Source organism: Ceratotherium simum, chromosome 2, assembly GCF_057802395.1.
Source record: "Ceratotherium simum simum isolate JZ-2026a chromosome 2, ASM5780239v1, whole genome shotgun sequence".
Taxonomy (NCBI): Eukaryota; Metazoa; Chordata; class Mammalia; order Perissodactyla; family Rhinocerotidae; genus Ceratotherium; species Ceratotherium simum.
The window spans coordinates 47,445,499-47,472,574 of NC_141901.1; the positions used below are offsets into that span (position 1 = coordinate 47,445,499).

At 46.0% G+C, this 27,076-nt stretch overlaps 1 protein-coding gene across 2 annotated transcripts; it reads left to right on the forward strand.

The window, feature by feature from the left end:
- Nucleotides 1-1,249: 1,249 nt before the first annotated feature.
- ACP6 (acid phosphatase 6, lysophosphatidic) lies at nt 1,250-21,257 on the forward strand. Of its 2 annotated transcripts, XM_004420582.3 has the most exons (10): nt 1,251-1,917; nt 9,229-9,357; nt 9,477-9,607; nt 9,941-10,020; nt 12,808-12,895; nt 13,734-13,866; nt 15,158-15,258; nt 17,437-17,532; nt 19,229-19,394; nt 20,077-20,273. In XM_004420582.3, the coding sequence occupies exons 1-10, from the start codon at nt 1,699-1,701 to the stop codon at nt 20,218-20,220; spliced, it is 1,287 nt and encodes a 428-aa protein (XP_004420639.1). In that variant the 5' UTR covers nt 1,251-1,698; the 3' UTR covers nt 20,221-20,273. The 2 variants fall into 2 exon arrangements, with proteins under 2 accessions (XP_087300548.1, XP_004420639.1); XM_087444422.1 differs by lacking the exon at nt 17,437-17,532 and having other exon boundaries at nt 1,250-1,917; nt 20,077-21,257.
- Nucleotides 21,258-27,076: the final 5,819 nt, after the last annotated feature.

The following is a 27,076-nucleotide window of genomic DNA, read 5'->3' on the forward strand; positions in this document are numbered from 1 at the left end:
ATTACTGCAGAAGGTACTGGTCCCCAGATGCCAACATTATATTGCCTTGAAGCTACTCTGATGTGCTAAAACCATCAGGGCTGCTGAAGCTGCTCAAATACCAGGGCCCTTCTGCACTGAACTGTTGAGAATGGCTCTCCTCAGCCATTGGGGATACATTTCATTACACTAGTTCCGAGGCAGCATTCTCTGGCGCTCCTGATGCCTTACTTATACTATAGAAAAACAGTTTTTAATCCTCAGGACACACAACAAGGCTCTGAAAAGTGAGTCCATGGGGTTGGCCGGGGGAAAACTGTGACAATGTGCAGTGTTCCAAAACGACCCTTCTCCCACAGTAGGACATTCAGAACGTTCTGGTGAACAAGTTTAGACTCAGATCAGGAGCCATACTCCATAAGTATGCTGTCTTCACATCTGGCCCAGTTTGATCCAAGGACAGATTTTAGAATGATGAAAGAACTGGTTAGATGACATATTTTCAGTTTTCTCCTCACAAATGTCTGTCCTTTCCACTTGACCTTTGCCTTGAGATGGACACAGATGGTTCGATTGTGTCCTGTTGCGAAAATCCAAAACACAGTCTTTGGGTAGCTGTACATTCAAGAGAAATCATACTAGCAGGTGGTTAAAGTTGGCATTTTTCTTTGTAAATTAAGGTGCTTAGTCAGTGGGACACTCACAGGCAAGGCCGGGATTTTTCCACAAGAAATATTCCGGATGTAAGTGAACAATCATTGAACTTAAAGTTCTACATGTCTGCAATGATTTAAGCCTCTTTAAACATAGAAGGGGGACAGTAAATGAAGATTAAATATAAAACACCTAGTGTCGCCCTTGGCGAATGGTCATCACTCAGTTAAGTAGGTGTCTGCGCTCTTAGTTTCAGCAACCCCCCCTTCCAGGCGCTTCCAGGACTTCAAGAAAGTCTTCCATACTCCCTAGACTCAAAATACTCCCTTCCATCACCCAATTCTACCCCTGTCCTCACGTTTCTTAGTCCATCGGCCTCGCAAGCTCGCTGATTCACTCCCTCTACACCACCCACCCAATCCCGGAGACTTCTACCGGCTGGGCCTGACGGGTGAGGCCCTCTGCCAGGGGCGGGGAAATGCCGCCCGTAGAGTACGCCCCGGCCGCGCGCGGCCTTGTGGGAGTTGTAGTTCTCGCAACTCAGAGCCTTCGGACAGGCGTCACCGCGGGACTCGTTTTCCCTTGCTCCTTTGCGCGGACCCACTTGGGACAAGTCCCTTGGGTGGGTGAGGAGGTGGGTGAGAGCTTGCTTGTAGAAAAGTGGAATCCAGTTGTCTGCTTTAGTGGAGTCACTGCCGGCGAGGAATTTAGGGCTGGTTTCTGTCCTTTCAAGAGTGCTAGAGGCCAAACTTGGAATATAAGTTTAAGGTTCCCTAGAGAGTGAAAGATAAGCAGCTGAGCTCCCCCGGGCCAGTCTGCAGCAGGAGCGGCCAACTCCGACCCGGGTTAAAACTCCCAGGGAGTCTTCGCTGCTCCCACATCCACTTCCTCCACGCTCCCGTTGGGGTTCCCCCTCAGGGCTAGAGTCGCAGCGGTCCCAGCTTGTTGGGGCACTGCTTGTGAGCGCCCGCCGGTTCCTGGAAACTTGGGCGTAGTCGCTGAGCCCCGGCGCCGGCGGAGAGCTTGTGTTCGCCTTCTGCAGCCTCACCCCGAGGGGCTTCCACCATGATCACTGGTGTCTTCAGCGTGCGCACGTGGGCTCCGGTGGGCGTCCTGACCTCGCTGGCGTACTGCCTCCACCAGCGGCGGGTGGCCCTGGCCGAGCCGCAGCGACGGAACCGCCAGCATCCGGTCGACCGAAGCCTGCTGGAGTTGAAAATGGTGCAGGTCGTGTTTCGGCATGGGGCGCGGAGTCCTCTCAAGCCTCTCCCTCAGAAGGAGCAGGTGAGAGGTCGGCCCGGGCCGGGGTTGGTGGGGCGAGGACTGTGTGGCCAACCAGTGGCGGGCTAGGAGCCTCGCCCCAAGCACACACACACCTTTGGAATTTTACCCTCACGAAGCGGGTTTCGGGCTGAGTCCAGACGAAGGGAAAATAGCAGTAGCCAGATCCTCCCTGGGCTCTCGAGCAAAGGTGTTGGCCTGGCACCTCCCCAACCCCCTCGGACGCTCAGGGTGTGGGGCAGCCCGGGAACTTTCAGTTGCGCCTCTGGTGGCTGCGGTGTAGCGCAGCTAGTAGTACTGCCCTACTTATCATGCATATAAATCGCCTAGGAATCTTGTTAAAATACGGATTCTGATTCAGCAGGTGTAGGCTAAGGCCTGAGATTCTGCATTTCTGGCAAATATTTGGGTGAACTTGAGTACAAGGGTGTAGTGCATTTCTGCGTGACCGTTTTGAAGGTTGCCAAAGGGTTGCAGGGACCTTTGTGACGGGAACCACCCTAACTGGGATCATAGTGGATAACAGAGGTCAAGGCCTTTGGGAACAGATTTTGCAGCAGCTTTCTCTCAGGGTTTGCTGGAGACCCTTTGAGATCCCTTGAGGGCTTTTTGGTAAAAGTGCTGTATCTTGGGCTCTCCTTTTTCTATTTTGGGTTTCTAAACCTATTGTGGAAGGGATTTGAGGTAGGAAAAAGATTAAAAATTGGCTAGTCTTGTGTCTATAATATCTTATTATCTACCTGGTTTGGTCAGGGTAATTATGATTAAAGCACAAATAATTAGTTTTTAAAATGATTACCCTTGCTAGATTTGATTTTTGGGGAGATCCAGTGAAGATCTATGGCCTTTCATAGCAGGCAGGCCTGTGATTGAACAACTGGCTTTCTAGTGAAGATGGATAGGCAACCTGAAGTCCCCAGGCTCCCAGGTTTCACACTTACTTGTGGAGTACTTTTGCATTGTTGCAAAAGTTGATGTTGGAATAAGTCCTCCAAGTTGTTGTTGGAGCAGGTTCAACAGGATGTCCAAATCTGATATTAGACATACTCTTCATGATCATAATTGCTTTCCAGAAACCCTCAGGATCATGTCCTCACATTGTACAACTGAAAACTCAGTTTTTAAAGCTGGCCACACATGAAATCAAACCTTTAAAGCACTTCCCACATAAGTAAAATCTGGCAGATTTCTAGTTAGCCTTTCTATATGGCTATACTACTTTCTATTTGGTTCTGGAATTTCTTTTCTTTCTCTCTCTCTCTCCCTCCATCCCTTTCTTTTTGATGCTTTGATCTTTTTTCAGTCCCTACTTTGCCTTTTTATATAAGGTCACTAAATTTTCCCTATGATTTTATACATAGCCTATCTCTTATGCACTCCCCCTTCTTCTCCGTTTATTCTTGTTACAGAAAGGCTGGAAAATAACATATAGGAATACAAGACTTGCCTTAAAGGCAAAGTTACCAGTGGTAGCAGAGAATAAAAGTCTGAATGTCTAGGTGTGGACCTAGTATGTACAGTATATATACTCCCTGAAGGACCTGGAAAAAGATTTAGATTCTTTTAGGACTTTCTCCTGAGCCAGTGGGTGTGTAATGGGTATCTTCTGCCTTTACATTGAAAGAGGCAGTTGTAGCTCAGGTAGAATGCCAGCTTCATTCATTCTCTGTTTAGCCACAAAATATGGAGCATCTGAGTCCACGGCCTCGCTTTGCAATTAGGGAAGGCATGTAACCCTTCCTGCCTGTTCACATTCTCCAGACTAGGCACATGCATTAAACATCTTTGGTTATCTTGTATAAAGTCTTGTGCATAGAAGCCAGGGGTGGACCCAACTTTCTTTCAATTTAGGCTATGAGTGAGGGTCATTGACCTCCTATAACTTGTTTCTGGATATTCTCTCTCAGGTTTTCTTTTCAAGATCCAAGTTGGTAGAGATTGTTATTGGGATTTCTAATCTTCCTGGTTCTGCTATTAATTATAGTCAGAAAGGACTATCTGGCAACAATTCTAAAGCTAAAACTGCGTTTGGTAGATGTTTCCAGACTTCTGACTGTTTATAGATAAACATATGTGACAAGTCACTTCATTCAGTTATCTCACAAATCCTTGGGAAGTAGCATTGCTTAAAACTAGATGTTTAATTGAGTTGTTTTCTTATGGCTTGAATGGCTGTTGACTTAACCTGTCTTTCTAAAAGTATTGTGTCTCTGCTCTGGAAATGAAACTCTGGAACTTAATTGGCCATTTTTTCTGATCATTAGATTAGCTCCAAGTACACTTTCAAAATATGAATTTGGCCCTGCTTTTGGATTTCCCTCAGTTCCTCTCCAGACGATGGCAAGATGGTCCCCAACCCAGGCAGATTCCTCAGTTTTTATAAAATAAAGTCCAACCCATCCCAGCTCCACTGTTGATTAAAGCATTTGGGTCCATGTTTATTTGATAATATAGACAAGCTGAGAAGCATAATGTCAGTCTCATTTTTGCTTAATACTTAACCCAAGCTCAGCTAAGAGAAGCACTGCATGAAAGATGTGCCAGTCACTCCATTTAGTCCTCTGGAGCAGGGTTCTTAACCTTGGTGGGACGTCAGGCTCAACTGGGGAACTTTAAAAAATACTGATGCCTGCTTCTGCCTCCCAGAGATTCTGATTTAATTGGCCCAGAGCATCCAGACATTGTAAAAGCTTCTCTGGTGAAGCATTAGAATTCTCTGGACTGGATAGCGTTAAAAGAGTTGAGGCTCCATCCCAAGAGATACAGATGTGATTAGCTCAGGACGGGGCTTAGGCGTTGGTAACTTTTAAAAACTTTCCCAGTGATGCCAGTGTGCAGCCAAGGATTAAAACCATTGCTTTATTCTAAAATCTACACGTGGAAGATTTTTGTTTACTTTTATGTAGATTATTTTTTTACCTGGAATGTAGCATATTGATCCCAGTATAGTATTGTCTTTGCAGAAATGCACTTTGGTGAGATGCTATCCTTCTGTGTTGAGGAAACTGTGAAAAACAATCCCATAGAACTCGTTGCTGTGACTACTGAAAAGATGTTCATTATATTACTCTATCCTCTTTATGAGGACCCTTGGGAGGAATTTGTCTGCTAGCATTAGAAATGATGTGCTTCTCCTGAACAGTTGGCTTGCTTTTCTCTTTAAGCTTGTCTAGCTGATCAAGTTTCTCCTTTTACATGAAAGCCAGAAAGCTTAGTGCCAAATCTTTGGCCCACCTACAATAAGTATATGGATCTTCATGGTGTGCATTTTTGAGAAATTATTACTGTATATATCTATTTTTTGTCCCTATACTCATTTGCTTTTGTCTTTCTGGCCTACTTTGAGTTGGTTGTCTTACTATCTTTGAGCTATCACTGTCATCTACTTTAAGTTAGTTTTTGAAAATGGCATATAAATAAGTAAAATAATAAAGTTAGTCTTAGCCACTAACTCGGAAGCTGAAGAGCAGAAACAAGAATGAGAGTGTGTATGTGGGGTGGACACCGTGTGTGGAACTGAGGTATCATCCATTCTTGAAAATCTGAAAATGTGAAAATATCTAGACTTGATATGACCTAGACTTTCGGGAGTCATCTCCTGGGAAACACCAAAGATTCTCTGTTGGTGAATGTGCTTAACAGGAGATTTCTTAGTGAAGCTGAACAGGCCCTGTGGATCTGGTGTCAGGACCCATGCTAGACACTGGGCTTAGAGGGATGGATAATTCAGTCTCGGCTGTAAAGGAGTTTACAGTGAGGTGAAGGAGAGAGACAAACGAGGTTCCAATTATGAGAATATGCTGGGAGTGCTAGGAACACAGAGGAGGTATCTCAAAGTTAAAATGTCCAAAACTGAATTCAGCTTATCAACTGTCTTGGTCTTAATTTCAAGAAGTACCTTTCAGTCAAGGAGTACCTCCATTGTCCTTGTCACCTTAGACACCCAGGCTCAAAATCAAAGTAATTTTTTTCTTTATTCTTCCTTGTTTACCTGCCAACATGGCCCCCAAGTAAAGCTTTTATCTACTCACTTGCCAAGTTTGACTCAAATGTCTTGCATCTACCCCTTCTCTTCCTACTGCCTTACATGAGGCCTTAGGCCCTGATCTACTCTACTACAGACATCTTGAAATTGGCTTTTCTGCATCTAGTCTCCCATTCCGATTGTAATCCATACTGCTGGCTTTCAGACTATTCTGTGGAGCCTGTGGGCTTGGGCGATGCTGAGCAGCTGGGGCTCTGGGTTCCCAGTCCTACTTCAACTAGAGAAACTCCAGCTTTTGCCTTTATATATATATTTGCTGATTAAAAAGTTTGAAAACTGCTCCAAGGTTGAGGCAAACCTCTTCTTTCCTATGTACATTCTTCTCCATCTCTGCTTTGCTCAAGCTTTCTATCTGTTCTTGGAATTCTGAACACCATCCTCTCTCCTTACCTACCTCTTATTCTCAAGTCCAGGTCTTTGCTTGTCTAAATCCTATTCATTTCAAATGCCATTCGTTCCATGAAACTCCCTTAATCCCTACCCAGAAAAGAAGGTCTGTCCTGCCTTTGAACTGCTATGGCCTTCATCTGGTTTCTTGTAGCACATAGTTTCTATTTTAGTACTGCTATCATTTATATTCATAGCTTGCTGTCTCTAATCTGAAAACCCTGTAAAGGCAGGGTCGTGTTATCTCAATCTTTGTATCTTTCACAGGATCTGGCAAATTGTTGGAGCTATTAATTGTACCTACTGTGTGCCAAGTTCTTTGTTGGGCATCCAAAATGCAGAGGTCAATAGAGGACCCAGTCTCTGTTCTCAGGAAGCTAAGTCTACTGAGCAGGGCAGACTAGTAAAGGAGCTCTTCTAATACATTTTGGTAAAGGCCGCCAAAAAGAGCCACCAAGGCTGCTGTGAGAGCACAGGGCCATGGTCGTGGCTTCTGGGGACATTTAAGCTGAGTCTTGTGGAATGAGCAGAAGTCTTTCCAGATGAAAGAGAAAAGAAAATTCCAGGTAGAAGAAACATGAGATTGAAAGGCCAGGAGGTGTGAAGAGGATGCTATTGGAAACAAAGTGTTGTGGCTAGAGAGTAAGTATGTAGGGCAGGGAAGAAGTGGTGAAGGTGCAGGGCGGGGGCGTGGGGGCGGCAATCATGCAGCTGTGAGCCCTTGAAGGGTTTTATGCAGGGAAGTTATAGGATCAGAACTTGAGTAGGAAGGTCTCTGCTCTGAACACCCAATCTTCTGATATCAGTTGCTACAGCACCAATGGGGGAAGAGGCTCGGGTGTTGGAGACTGGGTGCAGGTGGGACTGAGACAGTGCCTTTTGGGAGAATGGAGGGCTTCCTCTGTGCGAAGGGAACCTGGGACTCCCAGTGGCACTCTCCTGGGATATTTCTGGGAGGGGCCAAGATAAATACAATGATATGTGACATAGTAGGTTTTCAAATGTTAGTTTTAAAGCAAAATGAAGTAGTGGGAAATTGAGTTAAATGTTGTTCTTTTGATTGTAAGTGCTGTAGGAATTCGGATAAGAAGACGAGCACTGAAAGCTGGAGTAGTCGCTGGTGGGGAAGTAAGACTGGAGCTATCACTGAAGCTTGAAGAGAAGTTGGATAGGCAAATAGGGGCAGGAGTCCCTCCAAGCAAGGGAAGCAAGCTGAAAGAAGATGCAGAGGAAGCAGTGGGGATGGTCTGGTCTGGGGAGGGGAGGAGAGAGGTGTAGTAGCAGTACAGCTGGGGACAGGGGCTGGACCAAGGTGTAGAAATCCTGGAAGTGCAGATGCTTATCTCTTGAAACTTTAGGGAAACGCTGTTAATATGATGAAAGTGGCTTAGCAAGATCAATTGGAGGGTTATGTATGTGTGGATTGTAGGGGTGGAAGGGAGTGAGTCTGTCACAGGCTTTTGCCTGAGGTAATAAGGTTTTATACTCTGACAGTAAGATAAAAGAAGAACCATTGGGAGTGAATTTTTTTATAGCCAGTGATTGACAGGGTTTGGTGTCAGGATGGTGGAGCAGTGGGGAGAGTCAGAGGTTTGAGTTTTGGGGCCTAGGAGAATTGTGGTAGCATTGAGAGAGACATCATAAATTGGGAAGAGGAGCTGGAATGTGGGATTAGAAGACTTTTTTTTTTTTTTTGAGGAAGATTGGCCCTGAGCTAACATCTGTTGCCTATCTTCCTCTTTTCCCTTTTCTCCCCAAAGCCCCAATACATAGTTGTATATCCTAGTTGTAGGTCCTTCTAGTTCTTCTATGTGGGACGCTGCCTCAGCGTGGCTTGATGAGCGGTGAGTAGGTCCGTGCCCAAGATCCAAACTGAGTGAACCCTGGGCCGCTGAAGCAGAATGCGTGAACTTAACCGCTATGCCACCGGGCTGGCCCCAAAAGACTTTTGTTTTTAAAACTGAAGTCATCACATCTGACTCAATGAGTGTATAAGAGTTTTACGGGCAGTTGAAGCTGTGAGACCTTATGGCTACTTGTGATGTTTTGAAAACCATTACAGTACATTTGGGGCAGGAGCCAGATTGCAAGGAGTAAAGGAAGATGGTGAAGAAGTGAAGGTTTCTTAGAGGGCAGCTACTTGTTTGGCAAATTGGATGAAAGGAAAGAAAATATGTAGTAGTTACAAGGGACATTAAGTAGAGTCCTTAAGAGGGGGCCATAGAAACCTGCAGGTTGATTCCTTAAAAATTCTTACAGGGGGCCAGCCCGGTGGCATAGCGGTTGAGTTCGCACGCTCTACTTCGGTGACCCAGAGTTCGCAGGTTTGAATCCCGGGCGCGGACCGATGCACCACTCATCAAGCCATGTGTGGCAGTGTCCCATATACAAAATAGAGGAAGATGTGCATGGATGTTAGCTCAGAGCCAATCTTCCTCAGCAAAAAGAGGAGGATTGGCAACAGATTTTAGCTCAGGACCAATCTTCCTCACACACACACAAAAAATTCTTACAAGTAAATGGTAACTGAGATTATATTATATTCATTTATTCATTCATTTATTCACTTACCAAGTATTTGCATGCCAGGCATTCTGGCCACTTCTCACCTTTACTTCAGTCTTAGTGCCAGAGCAGCCTCTTAACAGTGAGTACTAGTTTAGCAATAATAAGACTTGAGCTGAGGACACCTGGAATAATAAATCACAGTCTTTTCTTCCCTTATTTGGAGCTCAAATTAGAGTTTCTTTCCTTCCTTCCCATGGGGAGGTTGCAGTCTAGTGTCAGTGTGATTCCAGCTATGTGTTCTGAGTGCTGCTGGATGTTAATGCTGTAAGTTCAAGAACCTTTTAAACAATGTGTTGTTTTTGTGGTCACAACAGGTAGAGTGGAACCCTCAGCTATTAGAAGTCCCACCCCAAACTCAGTTTGATTACACTGTCACCAGTCTTGCTGGTGGCCCGAAACCACATTCTCCTTTCGACTCTGAATACTGTAAGACCATGCTGAAGGTGAGAAATGCTTCCCTGCTCTGGGAAGCCCACTGCAATGCTTGGATGGATTTCTCTGGGCTGAGGTTAGCAGGCTGTGAGGTGTTTTCATTCTTCTCTCTCTTTCTCCCCAACCTCAGGGGGGCATGTTTGCTGGACAGCTGACTAATGTGGGCATGTGGCAGATGTTTGCCCTGGGAGAGAGGCTGAGGAAGAAGTATGTGGAGGACATCCCTTTTCTTTCACCCACCTTCAACCCACAGGAGGTCTTGTGAGTCACTTGAAAAGGGGATGTTGCACCCAATATAAGGTCTTAAGCATGAGGAAACCTCCCAGATGGTTCCCACTCTCACCCAAGGTAGTTTGGGACAGTTACCCTTATATAATAGGCTCCTATAAACAGGTGGTCATTGGAGGTCACATTCATTGGCTTTGGGGTCCCTTGGCTTTCAGCCATCCCACAGAGAGAGAAAGGATTCTTGCCAGCTCCGTAGCTCCCCTCACGTAGCCTTGAAGGCCTCCCAGCTGTTCTGTGGAATAAGGTAGAGTGTATATAATTAAATCCTCCTTTTATGAGTGTCTCTATCTTTTCGTTTTTTTCCAGCGTTCGTTCTACTAATATATATCGGAATCTGGAGTCTACCCGGTGTTTGCTGGCTGGGCTTTTCCAACGTCAGAAAGAAGGTTCAACTTTGACTCTGAAAGTCAGCCCCTGTCCCTGAGGAACTTTTTCTTCTTACTTCCCAAGCCCCACCCCACTCTCTTTCTCAGTGCCTGTTCCCTTGGTCTTTCTTCTTCTGCACGTATGGCTTCCATGGTGTACCCACTCTAGGGGGCCCTTCCCTGTCTGGCCTTCTGCTGCCTTTGCCAGCCTGACCTCCACATCTGCGGCAATGCCTCAGCTGCTCTGGTGTGCCTCTGGCTCCTGACTTCTCCTTGTAAGCTTTTACACAAACTGCATGAGGCAGCCCCAGTCAGGTCTTGAACAATATTCTGGCTTTTTTGCTTTTATGCTGAAAAGGAAGGATGGCAGGAGAGACACTTAGCTGGGACCCAAGCCTGCTGCTACTGCTCTGGTCTTGGTGGTAATCCATAGCATGACCCAGATTTCCACTCAGCCTTTCCTAGTTGAGAAAGTCTGTCGAGTTTGGGTTTCGACATATTCAGCCAGTGAATGATTGCGGCTAGTGGTTCCCAGCCTTTTCACCACCAAAGACCACATTTATTATTTTCCCTCATGGATCCTGTGTATTGAGGGCCTTAGACTATCAAATGAAGCTGCATTTTGTCATTTGTAATTGATTCAAATTTACATTTAATTGCCGGTCTGAGTTTCAGATCATCATGACCTCACCAATATTAAAATACTAAAATGGTGCCAAAAAGGCAAAGATTCTTGTTATTTTGTGTAGCTTCTTTAGCAGTATCTCAAATAGATATAAAATTTCCATCAGGCTTTTAAAAAATTATGTAAAATAATAGAAACTTCCAGGCCAGAGGAGGTTGGCCTTGCCCCCACCTGGGTTGGGTAATGCTGCTAATTCTGGCTGAAATTGGCTGCTGAACACAAACAGCATGTGTCATAGAGCAAACAGAGTGGACTGCCCTTTACTTCTTGGGAGCCCCTGAGCTTAGGAATAATCCACAGTGCGTGGCCTTCTGAAAGCTCTTCACTTGCTCAGCTTCTAAAAGGCAAATGTCCGCTCCTCAGAAACACCAAAAGTATGACTGAAGTAGGAAAGATGTTTTGTGGTAGCAGCCTGATCTACAGGCAGGTCTTAGACTGAGGGTGCCCCAGGTTTCTGACAAGGAAGGAAGTGGTATCACCAGCTTCTGGGGTGGCTGCCTGGGGGGCAACTCCCTGCACCAGCCAGATCCAGATGTCCTGGGACTCCAATTTGACTTCTGTCACAGCTACTGCCATACCTTGCTCAGTATCAAGGGACTTGAATAGACCAAAGAACCTCACAAGGTGCTACCTTTAGTGGAAGTGGTACAACATTGGGATGTTGTTTTAGGAGTAAAATCCTAGAGAAGTCCCAGAGGGTTATGTGTAAGCTGCAGAGGGGAAGCGGGAGGTTGTTGGTCTGTACCATTTAGTCAGTCGTTCATACAACATATATTTGACTGCCAACTCAAATATGCCTTATTTATCATAAACTCTAGGTCCAATATTCAGACACAAATGTCAGACACCAGATAGGAATTATCATGTGTTATATTAAAGGTTTAAATCATAGTTATTATTATTCTAATATTTAAGGGACTTACTATGCACCAAACATCGTTCTAAGAGCTTTGCATATATCAACTTGTTTAATTCTTGTACTAACCCTGTGAGGTAGGTGACATTATCCCCAATTTACAGATAAGAGAACTAAGGCACAGAGAGGCTAAATGACTTTCCCAGGGACACAAAGCTGGTAGGTGGTCGAGCTGGGATTCAAACTCTGTCTGCCTGGTTGCAGAATCTGTACCCTTTACCTTACACTCTACTGCTTCTCAGAGGAGATGTATATCTGGAGAGGGCGCGAGATCACTTGACCAACAAAGTGTGTCTGAATTCTGATATTCTGGTAAAGTTACTATAGGCTACTTTTAAAGTCCTAGAGTTTTGACTATCAATAATTTGTTTGGGACTAATAGCTCTTTGGGGCTTAGAGTCACCTAATCACTCCCCAGATTGACCTCAGTAAATCTCAAAGAGCGGCCAATGGGAGCTATTTCTTTTGCCATCAGAGAAGGTCAGGACTGAGCTGTGTAGGATGGGAAGCTGCCACCAGTCCTTGCCATCTGTGGCACAGAACAAAGCATGGGAATGTGTTCAAGCCCCTTCTTGGGCACTGATGGGAGGAAACAAAGGTACTTGTGAGCTCTGAGCAGTAGCAAGCTGCTGCAGGTATATAAGAAACACTGTAGTCTAATCTTTGGTTCCTGGCAGTTCATCTGGAAGCCTGGCTTGCATTTTGGACAAGGCTATAGGGTCTGAGAGGATTTGTGGCCCTGTGGTCACCTTTCTTAGATTGTCTTGTGATAAGTCACCATATTGGCTCATAAGATTGGACTTTGGGAAGTAAGAAAGCCACCTAGTTCTGATAAAGTCAAGGCCGGCCCATTTTTTATTAGAATGCCCAAGTGCTGGTAGTGCCTTGAGGCAGGATTCTTTGGAATGGGTCAGGGAAGTGCCAGTCTGATCCAGGTCTGTACTTGCTCTAGGCTATATGTGGCCCAATAGGAGGGGTTGTCCTAGACAGAGCAAGGCTGCTACTCGCTTTCTCCATTGCTCAAACCACAGGAGAGTTCCTGTTGGCAAGGCCAGGGCATGTTGAAGGTGTTCACTGTCCTTAAGGAGTAACCTTGGTGATCTGCCTCCTGGAACAGCTCCATCTGTATAGACAAAGAGAAGAATAAGGGGGTGGAGATGCTGGGAAGAAGAAGCTGAAGCCTCTTCCTGCCTGTGCTTCCTTCCAGGACCCATCATCATCCACACTGATGAAGCAAGCTCTGAAGTCTTGTACCCCAACTACCAAAACTGCCAGAGCCTGCGGGAAAGGACCAGGTAACTGCCTGGCTTCTTGCTCACTAGGGAGGGACAGATAGCCTTTTACCACTTTTGCTGGCAGGACTCTCCCTGAACTGAGGCCTGCCCAGGCTTACCTGCTGGTGGATAAGGAATGGGAGGGATTGCATTACACCCAGGTCTGACATCAGCTGTCCGGGAAGTGAAGAAGCTCTTGCTCACAGTGGCAGGCTCATAATGAAGGTACAGGAAGCCAGGGGAAAGCCATGTGTGGGCTGGAGGGATGGTATACAGCCATGAGTGGAGCTTTGCCATTCAGAAACCATTATCTTCTCAACAATCCTGGGCTCTCAGGTGGGCCAGATGAAGAAACTGACAGGTTAAATAAAAGATTGCTGAACCAGTCATTGAACTGCAAATGCAGAGGGGCAAACAGGAGGAGACACCGATTTCCCTTCTCTTACTAACATGCTGCCCTGTGGGATAGACTGATTTGGGCTGATGGCACTTTTCAGTTTTCAGGTATTTCTGGTTTGCAAAAACCATATAGTATGTGTTCCACAGAAGAAAGAGAATGCTGTTTTCAAGCAGACCTGGGCCGTACTTGTGTCGTTTTTGGTATAATAGAAGAAAAGGCTAGAGTGGGATTTGGAAAGTCCAGGCTTTTATTCTAGCCCTGGTACTTGCTAACTTACCTTTACAAGTCATTGGACCTCTTAGAGCCTTAGTTCACTCATTTGTAAAATGGGAATAATACAAGCTAACCCCAGTGAGTTGTTGTTGAGGATTAAATGAGATCCCAAATGATGAATAAGATACACTTTGTAAACTGTTCATCACCATACAATCTAAGGGATTACTTTTTATTTTTTGGCAGTGGCCGGAAGCAGTCTGCCTCTTTGCAGCCAGGAATCTCAGAGGATTTGAAAAAGGTGAAGGAGGGGATGGGCATTGCCAGTAGTGATGGAGTGGACTTCCTCATCCTCTTTGACAACATGGCTGCTGAGCAGGTGGGGTGACTGTCCTCCTCCGGCCCTGGGGGTGGGGGAGCCTGGGGCAGGCACCTGGATGGTCTGGCTCCCAGGTTAGAACTAGGTGGAGAGAAGTGGGTGGAGGCCTCCTGGTTTGGAGGCAGCTGTGATAGGACTTGCAGATGGAATGGATATGGGAACTGAGGGACAGGGAACAATCAAGGAGGACTCCTTGGTTAGGAGCACAGACATTTAACTCTAGATAAAGTTTCTTAAAAGCACATTCCCCAGATTACTGGCGATTTGAATGTGTATATTAATGGACGGGCAGAGGTGGGGTGGGCAATGGGTAGGGAGGGATTGCTGTCTAAAAATTTTGGAATCCTTTGGGGCTGGCCTGGTGGCGTAGCGGTTAAGTTCGTGCTCCGCTTTGGTGGCCCAGCATTCACAGATTTAGATCCCGGGCACGGACCGACGCACTGCTCGTCAAAGCCATGCTGTGGCAGTGTCCAATATAAAGTAGAGGAAGATGGGCACAGATGTTAGCCCAGGGCCAATCTTCCTCAGCAAAAAGAGGAGGATTGGCAACAGATGTTAGTTCAGGGCTCATCTTCCTCACCAAAAAAAAAAAAAAAAAAATTGGAATCCCTGTTTATTGTATCACTTTTTGGAGAGTCTGTATGCACATCAACATATTAAAGAATCTGAGAAGCCTAAAGGAAAGAAAACTGGTTAATCTTTAAGTTTGTTTTTCCCAAACTTATTTAGCCACAGAATCTTTTTAATCTAATGAATACTGAAAACCACACAGTGGAAAATGCTTCTATAGATTCAGAAGTCAGACACTCAAAGGCAGTATAGCCTGGATCCTCCTTCCTTCTCTTGTGAAGATAACAGTGTACCCTGAAGACAGAAATGCACCTTGTGCTTATGTGCAAAATGGGTTTAAGGTTATAAGACAAGAGTTTATATAAAGTATTTATATGTCATACTTTTTAGAAATCATTTTGGGGAAAAGGAAGACGAAGTAGAAATTTATGAATTTCTTGCCTTATATTTTATTCATCTTTTTTTTTTGTTACAATTTAAAAAAATACATTTTTCATTTTGGAGTAGATGGGGAGCCATCAGAAAGGGAGGCAAAACAATTTTTTTTCTGGGCCTTTGGCTCTCTAGGAACAGCTTGAGAAGGTCCATGGGGACATAGCTTTTTGAGCTAAGGCCCTCCCCAGGAGAAGACAGGCCCCTGAAGTCTCCACGGAAGCTGCTTAGCTGCCAGGCTCAGTGAGTGCGAAGCATTTCCTTCTAAATGTACCCATGGCCCTTTCAGGTACACAGCCTCCCGAGCTGCCCCACGCTGAAGAGATTTGCACGGATGATTGAACAGAGAGCTGTGGACTCAGCCTTGTACGTCCTGCAAAGGGAAGACAGGTGAGGGGCCTCCTCAGCTGCTGGCATAAAGTCATGCTTGGTCAGGCCTCCCAGTGTGTAGGGAAGGGGGTTCATCAGGCCTGCCCACACCTGCCAGCTGGCGTCTCTGTGTGCGCAGAGGCCGAAATCACCCCATTCTGCTGGCCAACTGAATGGCCTCGGCCCCAGATTCTCACACTTGTGAAGCTGGGGCTGGTGACCTAGTGCTTTCATTCACTGTTATACAGAACCAGGAGCCACCACTTGAGCGAGTTCCTCTTAATCACTGACTTTTTCCTTTTCCTTTAAGTTTCAAAGGATTTGGGTGGAGGAGCTGAAGGAAGAATAATTATTACTCACTTTATTCATCCCGTTATAATTTATAAATTAGTTTCACATTCTCGCTGTGAGGTAGGTGTCATTGTTCCTGACAGGGTCCAAGGCCTGGCTTTATAGATGAAGAAACTGGGCCTGAGAGATGTGGGTACCTTGCCTAGGCTCGGCTAGCGAGTGGCAGAGCCGGTACTCGGACCCAGACCTTCTGACAGCCAGTCCTATGTTTTCTCCCTTTTCCTGGAACCTAAGTCTGTTTTTAGGAGGCCTGCTTCCTGACTACCAGAATGGAGAGTTTCCCTCTTACCACATTTCAAAAAACACCTTTTTCTGATTGGTTAAGAACATTCAGCTTGCAGTGAGAATAGGTGACTTGGTAGAGGAGGACATGAGAAGTAGAGGAACAGTGCTGGGAAAGATGAGTGGGAGGAAAAAGCAGCTAACATTTCATTCTGTTGCATAAGAATAAGAGCCTCTGACTGCTTTTCTCCCACTCAGACTGAGTGTATCCACTTGTGCACTCGCCTAGAGCATCCAGGGGGTTCCAGCCATGCCACTCAGCTTGCTGCCACTCCCTGTGACTTACCACCTTTCCTCATCTGTTCCTGAAGTGGTCCCACCAGACCTAAGTTGTTGCTCACTGCCCTCACCTCCACTAACATGAACACACACACACACTTAGTAAATATTTTAGGCTTTGCGGCCCATGCATTATCTGTTGCAACTACTCATCTCTGCTTGTGTAGCATGAAAGCAGCCATAGATGATATGCAAACAAATGGGCACAGCTGTGTTCCAATAAAACTTTATTTACAAAAACAGGTGGGTGGGTTGGATTTGGCCCATGGCCATAGTTTACTTTCTCCTAGTGTAAAGCATTTTAAATAAGACCTGATCCATTTTCCTGTCCATTCCAATTAGCCCTGGTTTCATAAAACTGGTGTTTCTTAAGGACAAATGGTTGCAACCTCACAATGCTATCCAACTTGGCTTGGCCTGCACACATTCTTTTGGAATGAGTATGTTGCGTATGGTATTGGTTGCCTGCTCCTCGTCCATTGCTTCAGTGTTCCTTGATTTATAAAGGTGGCCATTTACCCAGTCCATGAATAAGGATTGGTCTAAACCGATCACGGCAACTCCATTCCCTTTTGTCGGTGATTGGGTTCTGGGAATTCTGGGAGACGTTTTTTTTGTTTCTGTTTGATAAAAAGTAAAAGGCACCAAAGCCAAGCCTTTTTGCCGCTTACTGCCCCCATCTTTCTGCGTTGTTTGCTACTGTGAGACGACATGCTCTGAGTTGCAGTAGCCGCCTTGTGATCGTGAGGTGACCCTCCTGAGAATGAAAGTGGAACCACAGCACCAACCCTGTGAGCACTACTGCTGAACTTCTTGTTAAATCAAATAAATAAGAAATGTCCTTATGGTCTAAACTCCAAAGAGGGAGGGCTGGCACATAGGAAGCATAGTTCAGGATGTTGTTCCTTGGGATCACTTTTCTAAGGGCCTTCTGGAATTCCCGGAAATCAGTCCACCCTGTCCTTCCCAGCTTGGTTCTTTGATTCCTGAAGGCCTAGTTCTTCATGACTTATCCTGGTTACCACTCCCTCAGCCCCTCCCATCTCAGCGGTGTTCATAGCAGGTCTACATCCTGGTGCCTTTGTTGTTGGAAGTCTTTGGGCACGGAGAACCCTCAAGCTTGAGGCAACGCTATTTCTCTCCTTCTTCCCTGTTGCTGTCCCTCGTGCATTACTTGTCTTTTTCTCAACTCCTCATGGGCTCATGAGGTCATAGGAGGCAGAACCAGCCTGCATCCCCTGTGTGCCAAGGCCTGCTGGGTGCTTAAATGTTATTTACTTGCCATAGGGAAAGTCTTCAGATGGCAGTAGGCCCATTCCTCCACGTCCTGGAGAACAACCTGCTGAAAGTCGTGGACCCTGCCACTCCATCTGACAAGACCAGGTACCTGGCCCAGCAGCTCAGCTTTGTGCAGCTGAGGGTAGTGGCGGGCCTCTGGCTGCAGGGAGGGAACCCAGGTTTTAGAGAGGCAGGAACCAGGCTGTCAGTGACTAAATGTGGATGTTTAAGTGGCCACGAGTCCCAAAGACATTCACAACATGTTTAACTTTCTTCCTGCCACACCTGTTCTACCATGTTTTGAAATTTTTATTTTAGCAAAAAGGAACCCTAAATTTATTTTTCCACTTTTTTACTAATTGAACATGTGTCAAAGAGAGTAGCTAGGGCCGGCCCGGTGGCTTAGCGGTTGAGTGTGCGTGCTCCGCTGCTGGCAGCCCGGGTTCGGATCCCGGACGCGCACCGACGCACCGCTTCTCCGACCATGATGAGGCCGCGTCCCACATACAGCAACTAGAAGGATGTGCAGCTATGACATACAACTATCTATCTACTGGGGCTTTGGGGGGAAAAATAAATAAATAAAATTATTAAAAAAAAAAAAGAGAGTAGCTAATTATGATGTCACACTGATTTGATATTATAATAGCCCCAAAGATAATTGGTTAATAGATTATTTAGTTTGAGCACTTTCATTGCATGTATAGAGGGTATGGTATCCACTAGGCATTTTAAAATGTTGGAAGTGTCTCATGAGCCTCCACTGCCACTTTTGTAGAGCCTGAACCCCAGGTTAGGGACCTGGATTTGGAATATTGTATGTCTTAGCCACTTGCTAAACAGCGTGTGGTCTGCAGATGAGCAGCTTCACCATCACCTGAGGGCTTAGTAGATTCTCAGGTCCCCGCCTGACCTACTGACTCAGAATCTGCATTTTAACAAGATCCCCAGGGGATTTGTATGCACTCTAATATTGGAGAAGCATTGCTTCAGCCTGTCTTCTTGAGAGAGATTGTCCGTAGCTAGAAACTGACAATGAGTGTGGGAAAGGTAGAGGACAGTGAGTTGAAATAGGAACATTCCGGAACTTTGGGCCAAGATTTATAACAGCAAATCATGTGAATGCCCTTCCCTGTCCCTCACAATACCTGCAATGACAACACGTTTCTCACTGGCCTTTGCCACCTTGCCCCTTTTGGCCTTATATCTGTGTATACAAATAAAATCCTTGATCTTTCCCGAGATAGATATAGGAGTCAGGCAGATATAGATTAAAATGGCACCTTTATTACTGATTAAAGCCATTTGGAGAATGTGTTGAGGGCCAAACAGGGTTATTAATATTCCTTTGAAATGAACTTCATTGCCCCACACTGCAAGCTTCCCCAACAAGGAGGAGAGCTTGCTCTACTAAACTCATCACACGGCTGAGAGTAGGGAGAACACTTGCCATAGGCAGGCAGGTCCCAAAGGGAGAAGAGAGGTAGCGCCTCAGCCACACATGCTTAGTTCCTTCTTCGACACTGACGGGGGAAGGAGAGAGTGGGTGGGTGGGCAAGTGAATGGGCAGGAGGAGACCAGGAGAGCTACTCTGGTGGGATCCCTCCTCATAAAAACATGGGGAGTGGAAATAAGGGTTCTCCCCACCATATACTTCAAGGGAGTTTTATACCAGGCTTAACTGATTTCTAGATGTCACCTGGTTTCTGAGGCAAGTATTCTTACTCACAGGAGGCAGGCAGTGTCTGGGCCTCCAGAGTCCTGAAGTAAAGAATTGTGAAGAGCTGTTTCCTCCTTGCAGAAAGCTGTACCTCTATGCGGCTCATGATGTGACCCTCATGCCTCTCTTAATGGTCCTGGGGATTTTTGACCACAAATGGCCCCCGTTTGCTGTAGATCTGACCATAGAACTCTACCAGCACCGGGAATCCAAGGAGTGGTTTGTGCAGCTCTATTACCATGGGAAGGTAAGACCTCTGAGGTGGGATTGGGTGTGGCTAGCCACCCTTCCCCCAACCCCAGCCACCTGGTTTAGTTGGTAGACAACTCTCCCTCCTCAGGCCCAGTGTAGTCTCCGTTGGTACATTCAGCTCTCCGAATCCTATGGGCGACTCAGAGCTGTGGCCCAGGGATAAGGCAGAACTTGGCATATAGTGGCAGACTGGGACATGGGCGTTATCTGAGTTCTGTTACAGACTTCTTCTAGGAACAGGACCACCCTCCTCTTCTCCTGAGTGTCTCTGCCAGGATATAACATGCTGCCTGTGGGGCCTGTTTTGAAAATTAATGATGGTGTCTCTGGGTGGTGACATGTGCTGTCAGCACTCTTGGTGCCTTGGCCGCTTCCCCAGGTTGCTGTCCAGGGCAGAGGCTGGAGCACTCCCCAAGGATTAGACCATTAGCCCTCCTCGCTCAGGGGTGTAACTTGACTGTGTCTTCCCAGTCAAGTCAACAAACAGTTCTTAAATGACTTTTACAAGCAGGGCATAGTGCTCTTATTCTGCAAGCTGATGGGGAGTGGGGCCTTCCTGGCTGTTATATACGTGCATGCACATACCATTGGGTCCATGCCTCTCAGACCTCCGGGCACAGCTGAAAACAGCAGGACAGGGTCCTCAGTGGCCCTGCTGAGTTATGTCTTTTCCGCAGGAGCAAGTGCCGAGAGGTTGCCCTGACCGGCTCTGTCCGCTGGACAAGTTCTTGAACACCGTGTCAGTTTACACCTTAAGCCCAGAAGAATACCGCACACTCTGCTCTCAAGCACAGGAGTTGGAACTTGGAAATGGAGAGTGACTGATTTATACAAGTAGGGTGTGTTGACTTTTAAATAAAATGCCTTTACACAATGCCTTGTAACAACAACTTTTCTCATGTCCTACATCTCATGCATCAGTAAATCCTGTTGTATCTCTCTTCAGCCTATATCCAGAATTGACCACTTCCATTGTTACTATCTTAGTCCCAGCATCATCTCTCACCTGGATTATTGCAAAGTCTCCCTGTTTTTACCCTTCCCCTCTCTCTCAGTTTATTCTTAACATAGTTGTTGTTTTTAAAACACAAGTCAGATCATGTCACTCTTCTGCTCAAAATTCTCCCCTGGCTTTTCATCTCAAAGAAAGAGCCAGGCATCATAATGGTCCTCAAGGCCTTACTCTCTCTCTGTACTCCAGCTGCACTAGCCTTCCTACTGTTCTTGCATGCCAAGTAGCCCTGAGTCATTTCCTCACCTCAGGCTTTTGGCACAAGCTGTTCCCTCTCCCTGGAATGCTCTCCTAGACATTTGCATAGTTAGTTCCCTCTCTTCATTCAGATCTCAGATCAATGTCATCTCAGAGAGGCCCTCCCATATTATCTTACATAAAATATTTCAGACCCTTTCCCTCCTTCTACCTCCAGCCTTAGTTACATTCTGTCACCTTGTGCTATGGGCTGAATTACATATGTCCCCTCAAAATTTTTATGTTGAAGTCCTAACCTCCAGTACCTCTGATGTGACTGTATTTGGAGACAGGGCCTTTAAAGAGGTCATTAAGGTAAAAAGAGGTCATATGGGTGGGCCCTAATCCAATATGACTGGTATCCTTATAAGAAGAGGAGATTAGAACACTGACACAGATGGAAGACCATGTGAAGACACAGGGAGAAGATGGCCATCCATAAAGCCAAGGAGAGAGGCCTCAGAAGAAACCAGCCCTGCTGACACCATGATCTTGGACTTCCAGCCTCTAGAACTTTGAGGAAATACATTTCTGTATTTAAGCCACCTGATCTGTAGTATTTTGTTATGGTAGCCCTAGCAAACAAATACACCTTGTCCTGTCTTTTTTCCCCCTTGGTATTTGTCAGTGCTTGATATTACACATCTGTGTGTTTATTTAGCTCCCTGACTAGAATGTAAGCTCCATGAAGACAGACTTCACCTTGTTCACTGATGTGTCCTCAGCACAGAGAATAGTGCCTAGCACATGCTAGTGCTCAAACGTTTATTGAATGAATGAACACATCCCCTCTCCCACTACTCTCCTGGGCCCATAATCATCCTCCTAGGTTATTTAGTGGCTTCCTAATGGGTCACACCCTTTCTTGCCTTCTGTTACCCTTTGAGATCTGGCCCCTGCTTACTTTTCCAGCCTCATCCCTCACAGCCTCTCACACATCCCCCCTGGCCAGACTGAACTGTTTAACAAAAGGAAGTCCCACTCCTCTGGCCTCTGGCCCTCGGCACACATTGTTCCATCTCCTGACCCCGACACACTCTTCCTTTGCCTATCTAATCCCTGCTCATCTAGAGGCCTCCTTTGTTTATGTTTGTCCCTCGATAGGGAGCTGTCTGTCTTGTCTATTATTGTGTTCCTAGAGCCAAGTACAAGACTTGTCACAAAGTGGACTTCAGCAAAGTTTTATGGAATGGATTCTGAACTCTCCCTCCTTGTTTCTGCCTGGCTCGTCAGCCTCTGTGCACTCTTCCCAATCACCACCAGGGGGAAGCATGGAGTAAAGGAAAATACCAAAGCTTCTCCTGGGTTCAAATTCTAACCTAGTTGGTTGGTTGTGACCCTGGGAGAGATGTTTCTGAGCCTGTTTTTTCTCCAGTGGAAAATAGAGATAATTATACCTACTAATTAGTTGTTGTGAGAATTAATTGAGTAAATGTAAGGGTCCTCAAACGTTCTTTTTTCCCTTTTGCTCTTTCTTCCCACTAGATTCTTAGCTATGACAAGTTCCCTCAACTAGAAGGGACCTTTGGGAATGCTATTCTCAGCTGCCTCTCTGCAGGCAGGACCTGCTCTCTACCTGCCCTCACCAAGGGGAATGTGCGCGTGTGGACAGGGGAACCCTGGCTCCCTTGCTTACCTGCTGTGTGACTGTGGGCAAGGCACTAAACTTCTCTGAGCTTATATTTTCCCAACTATAAAACAGGGATGTTAACATTTGCTTACCAGACAATTTATCCTGAGGAGGGATGTGGAAAGCACTTCATAAACTCCCAACCTGCCCCTGGCCTTGACTCCTTTGTCCTAATGTTTTTAAAATGAGTGCTGTTAGGGTTAAAATAATTTCCAGAGGGGGCCTCACCCTCGGATGGCAAAGTGAAGGGCCTCTAGGATAGAGTAGCATGGTCACTCCTCTTCCCCACATAGCCGGGCTTGCTTGGGCAGGTTGACTTGGTTGGGAACTCACCTTACAGACGCTCCCGAAGGCTTGTCTTACTCAGAGCTCTTGGCTCTGACAGGCACTGGGATGAGATAACTGTCATTAGACAAGGCCAGTCACTGCTCTGTGCTGACTGCCCTTTAATAGTTTCGTGTACATAGTTTAACAGGACAGCAAGGGGATCAAAACTCTGAAGGGCTCACTGGGAGAGAGGGAGGAAGAGAGTTCCCATCCCGCCTCACCCCCAGTCTTCAGAGCACCGGGACCTGGCATGCTGACCTGTTTGTATTTATTGTAAGAAACTCAGGTCTTTGCAAGTGGTAGCTGGCACCCCTTCTCCCTCAGCAGGAATCCTCTAGGGCACTGCCCATCTACCTGCAAAGGAGTCTGGAAGGGATTAAGAGCAACTACTTCGTTTGGCATATGCCAGGGAAGTATCATTCTTCAGTGTGGGGCTAAAGCTGTGGTTTGCTGTGTACCCTGGGGCTGCTAGGGAAAGTATGAGTCCCTTCCGCCTGCTGGGGAATTCTCTGGGGAGAGGACCTGGTGTTCTGTTCAGACCCTGCCCTCTAGTGGCCAAAGGGACCGGCCATGCACTCCTGACTCTCCCAGTCCACCCTGCCAGCCTCCAGGAACCTGGTCCCTGTTTAATGGTAGGTGGAGAGAGAGCTGAAAAACGCTTTCCCCAATAATAAGCCAGTCTTCCCAGGACTCCTTTCTCTCCCACTGGCTTTTGAAATGTGTGCTTCCCTGAAGGTGGGAGGTGAGGGGTGGAGGGTGAGGGGGCATGGCCCACAATGTCCATTTCTGAAGCAAAGATCCGAACTAATGTCTGAGAGCTTGAGAGAGCACTGGTCTTGGAGTCACGAGTTGTGAGTTCAAGTCCTACCTCTGTATGTACTATCTGTGTGACTTAGGGCAAGTCTATTAACTTCCCGTTAACAAGCTTGTTATCCTCATTTGTAAAATGGGACTCTAATATAGTAACTCCCTCACAGAATTATCCTGGGGATCACATAGATTAGGTATGTAAAGCACTTCATAATATGAAAAGTTTTACACAAACGTAAGGCATTGCTTGTGTTCTTGCCAGAAAAGCCTCTTTGTGGCTCCTTCTGAGTGTTCCTCAGGCGGCTGGGGCAGGGGGCGCTCGGTTCTGGATGGTGTGCTGTTGGTGGTCAGATCCCGGTGACTGTTTCAGGGGCACTTCAGCCACTTGTGGGGTGGTGAAAGAAGAACCCACCTTGGAGTGAAGAGCCGGGGATTTGAATTCCAGGTTTACCGCTTTCCTGGGCCCTGTGGCCTTGGGACACTTAACACTGCAGTCTCTCTTTATCTGTATGTTGAGGAGGATGGTACTGTCTGCAGGTGGGAGGCCGTGAGTGGCAGAGAGCGTTAAGCAAAATAACTATATGAAAGGGTCTGGAACATGGTAGCTGCTCAAGTACAAATTTTGAATCTGCATCTTCAGGTATTTGGGACTTAAAGAAACTAGAATTCAGCAGCTTACTATATGTCCAGAAGTTTGAGTCACTCCTTGTGGTGCAGAGATTTTCAGAGAAGGCAAGCATGTGCTTTGAAATCAAAGGTACGGCCTCAGGAAACCAGTAAAGGAAGTGTGCCATCAGGCTGGGGCCAGTGGTGGTAGGGCTGTTTATATTGGTAGGAAGGCAGGGCATTTTTCTCTGGGGAAGGCTTTCCACAGAGGAAAATCTGGATTTGAGAGAGATTAAAAGTCTCAAACGTAAAGGAAAGATGTAAGGAAATGGCCCACACTGAATCACTGCAAAGGACAGTATTCATCAGAGAATTAATTTGGAAGGAAATAGAGTGTGAAATAGCAGCAAGGCTTTCAACTCTGGGCACTGTGGCCTTGGAAACCCAGTCAGTGCTTCAGAGGCTTGCCAAGGCCCAGCCTGGGAGCTACCTCCAGAAAAGCAGCCAGGAGATGCCCAGAGACCACAAACTGCTGAGCTCGGGAGGAACTGATTGAGTGTGTAATTAAGGGGAGGGTTGTATAACACTTGGGTAAGTAGAACTTGATGGGGTCAAACAAGCAGGGCTTCTGGGAAATGAGAGAGCGGTCCCTGGAGCTGTTAGCAACTGAAGCCAGATGCATCGTTAGACACAGTTTACCTGGGCCATGTGGAGAGAAGGATGGAAGAGACCAGGAAGGGGAAAGGTTGAAAGAGTGATTGCTCCCTAGATCAAAGTGTCCCAAAATGCTTAATCCCGTAGTGGTTCAGTTCCAGGAGTGAGGTAACGTTATGGAGCAATGGGGGAAATCCCCAAAAACTGAAGATCAGAGAGGCTGTGACTTGGCCAAGATCACATAGCACAATGAAGATGTAATGGATTCTGAATCCTGATTGTGCATCCAGAGTGTGTCTTGTGTACCACACTGATGGTGACAACTGGAAGGGAATTGCTCAGAGTGTAAAAGGGACATCCTTTGATCACATGTGGGATCAGGAAAGGAAATCATTCACAGTGTATTTGTGGACAAGATGGGTATGTGTAGGCTGGATACTGAAACAATTAGGCATATTCAAAGCTAGTTGAATTCCTATAGCCCAAATCCCTAGTATTCCCTGGTACACAAGCCCCACATGACAGGCCTCCTGCCCACCTCTTCAACCTCATCCCTTACCTCTTGCTCTCCCCTCAGATCTTGAGATGTTGGCTCCTTTGTGTCATTCAGACCTCAGCTTAAATGTGACTCTCTCATATGGGAATATTTCCTTACATGTTTATGTGTATGTTTAATTCAGTGTTTATTTTTGCAGAGACACAATAGAAGCCCAATAGTTAAACACACAGGCTCTGGAACCAGACTGCCTAGGTTGACGCTTCATCCTTTAGGATCTGTATGCAAATGACTTAACTCCTCTATGCCTCGGTATACTTAATCTGTAAAATGGGAATAATGATAGTAGTTACTCATAAAATTCTGTGAAGAGTAAACATGTACGGTGTTTAGAACAATGCCTGGCACAGAGGAAATGCTCAATAAATGGTACCTATTGTTATGATTATCATTATCCTCTGTCTCCCCTACTGTAATCAACAGGAACCTTGTCTGGTTTGTTCACTACTGTGTTTCCCCAGCACGTAGATCATGACCAGGCGCATAGTTGGGCCTCAAAACATATTCATTGAATGAATTTGCTGAACTAATAAAGTAACTAATACAGCAGTCAGTCGTTCTTCAGGAAGGTGTTTTGTGTTGTATGGTAGGCCTCTGCCCTTTTGGATGTGTTTTTCAATGATTTGCATGAAAATACAACTGAATAAACATATAGAGTACAGGCTGGTCACATTTACTAAACACATAAAACTGGGAGAAATAGTTTATTGAATGACTGAATGAATGAGTGAATAAATGATAAGTGTGTTATATATGTCCATGCTGATATCTTTTTTTGGATATGGGCCAAATATTATGAGATGAAACTTACTGGGGATAAATACAGAGTTCTTGATCTCAAGATCAATTGCCCACAACAGGATAGGGGTTATAGTGAGCAATTTGTTCATTGTGAATCAATAGTATGATGTGTTCCTCAAAATTCTAAATGTGCTGTGGCTGCACTGGTCCCTGGAATGAAGGAGGTGATGGTCCTGTGCCACCCTGCACAGCTCAGAGCACACCCGGAGAACTGTGCTCAGATCTGAGAGCCAGTCTTGATGACAGAGATAGACAAACATGTCAACTGGAGAAGGACCATCAAGGGGAGGGATGGAAGGGGCTGAGGGCATATCAAGTATTTTATTGATGTGGGCCCCGAGGACCACACTCAGACCAGTATGTAAGCTACAGGGACATATAGACTTTAGATCAATATAAGGAAAACCTTTGAAATAATCAGAGCTGGCCATGGATGAATTAGGCTACCTCAGAGGGTTCCTGTCAGTGAAGGACACTGGCATTTAGCCAGAGTATTGTAAAGGGTCATACACCAGCCAGGTGGTTGGAGTAAATGGCTTTTAAAGTCTCTACCCACTCTGAGAATCTGTGGTTCTATGATGCCACAGCATCCTTCGTTCCCTGTGAACAGTCTGAATAAGAGGCAGGCCTCATTTTCCTTTTCCTGTGGTCAGGGATAAGGTTTGGTCCTCTAATTTGATGGTTCTGAACTTGAAAGAAGAAGGAGGAAAGCGCTTGAGAATCTGGTGACCTCAGTATAATCCTGTTAAAAGGGTTGCTACCAGCACCTTGGGCCAGTTGGGCTTTGGGACTCCAGGGAATAGTAGTTCTTGAAATCGCCTTCTTCCTGCTGCTACCATCATCCCATCTTGGAATTTCCTCTTTGGCGCATCTTTCTTTAAGGCTTTTCTGTGCTACCTATTAGTGCCCAGGAGAGCAGCAAGAGGGCTCTCTGGGTCTCCCTTCTGAAAGAAGAAATACAATTTCCAGCTCCAGCTAGAACCTTCCAGCCAGCACATTTTGTGAGCTTTTGAATTTACTCACTAAACCAGCCATTTCGTATCT

Excerpts from the sequence above, each read along its gene's own strand:
- ACP6 (XM_004420582.3), top strand. The coding sequence starts at position 1,699 with ATGATCACTGGTGTCTTCAGCGTGCGCACGTGGGCTCCGGTGGGCGTC. Across the intron at positions 12,896-13,733 it reads AGCCTGCGGGAAAGGACCAG|TGGCCGGAAGCAGTCTGCCT; the intron begins GTAACTGCCTGG and ends ATTTTTTGGCAG. Across the intron at positions 15,259-17,436 it reads GTCCTGCAAAGGGAAGACAG|GGAAAGTCTTCAGATGGCAG; the intron begins GTGAGGGGCCTC and ends TACTTGCCATAG.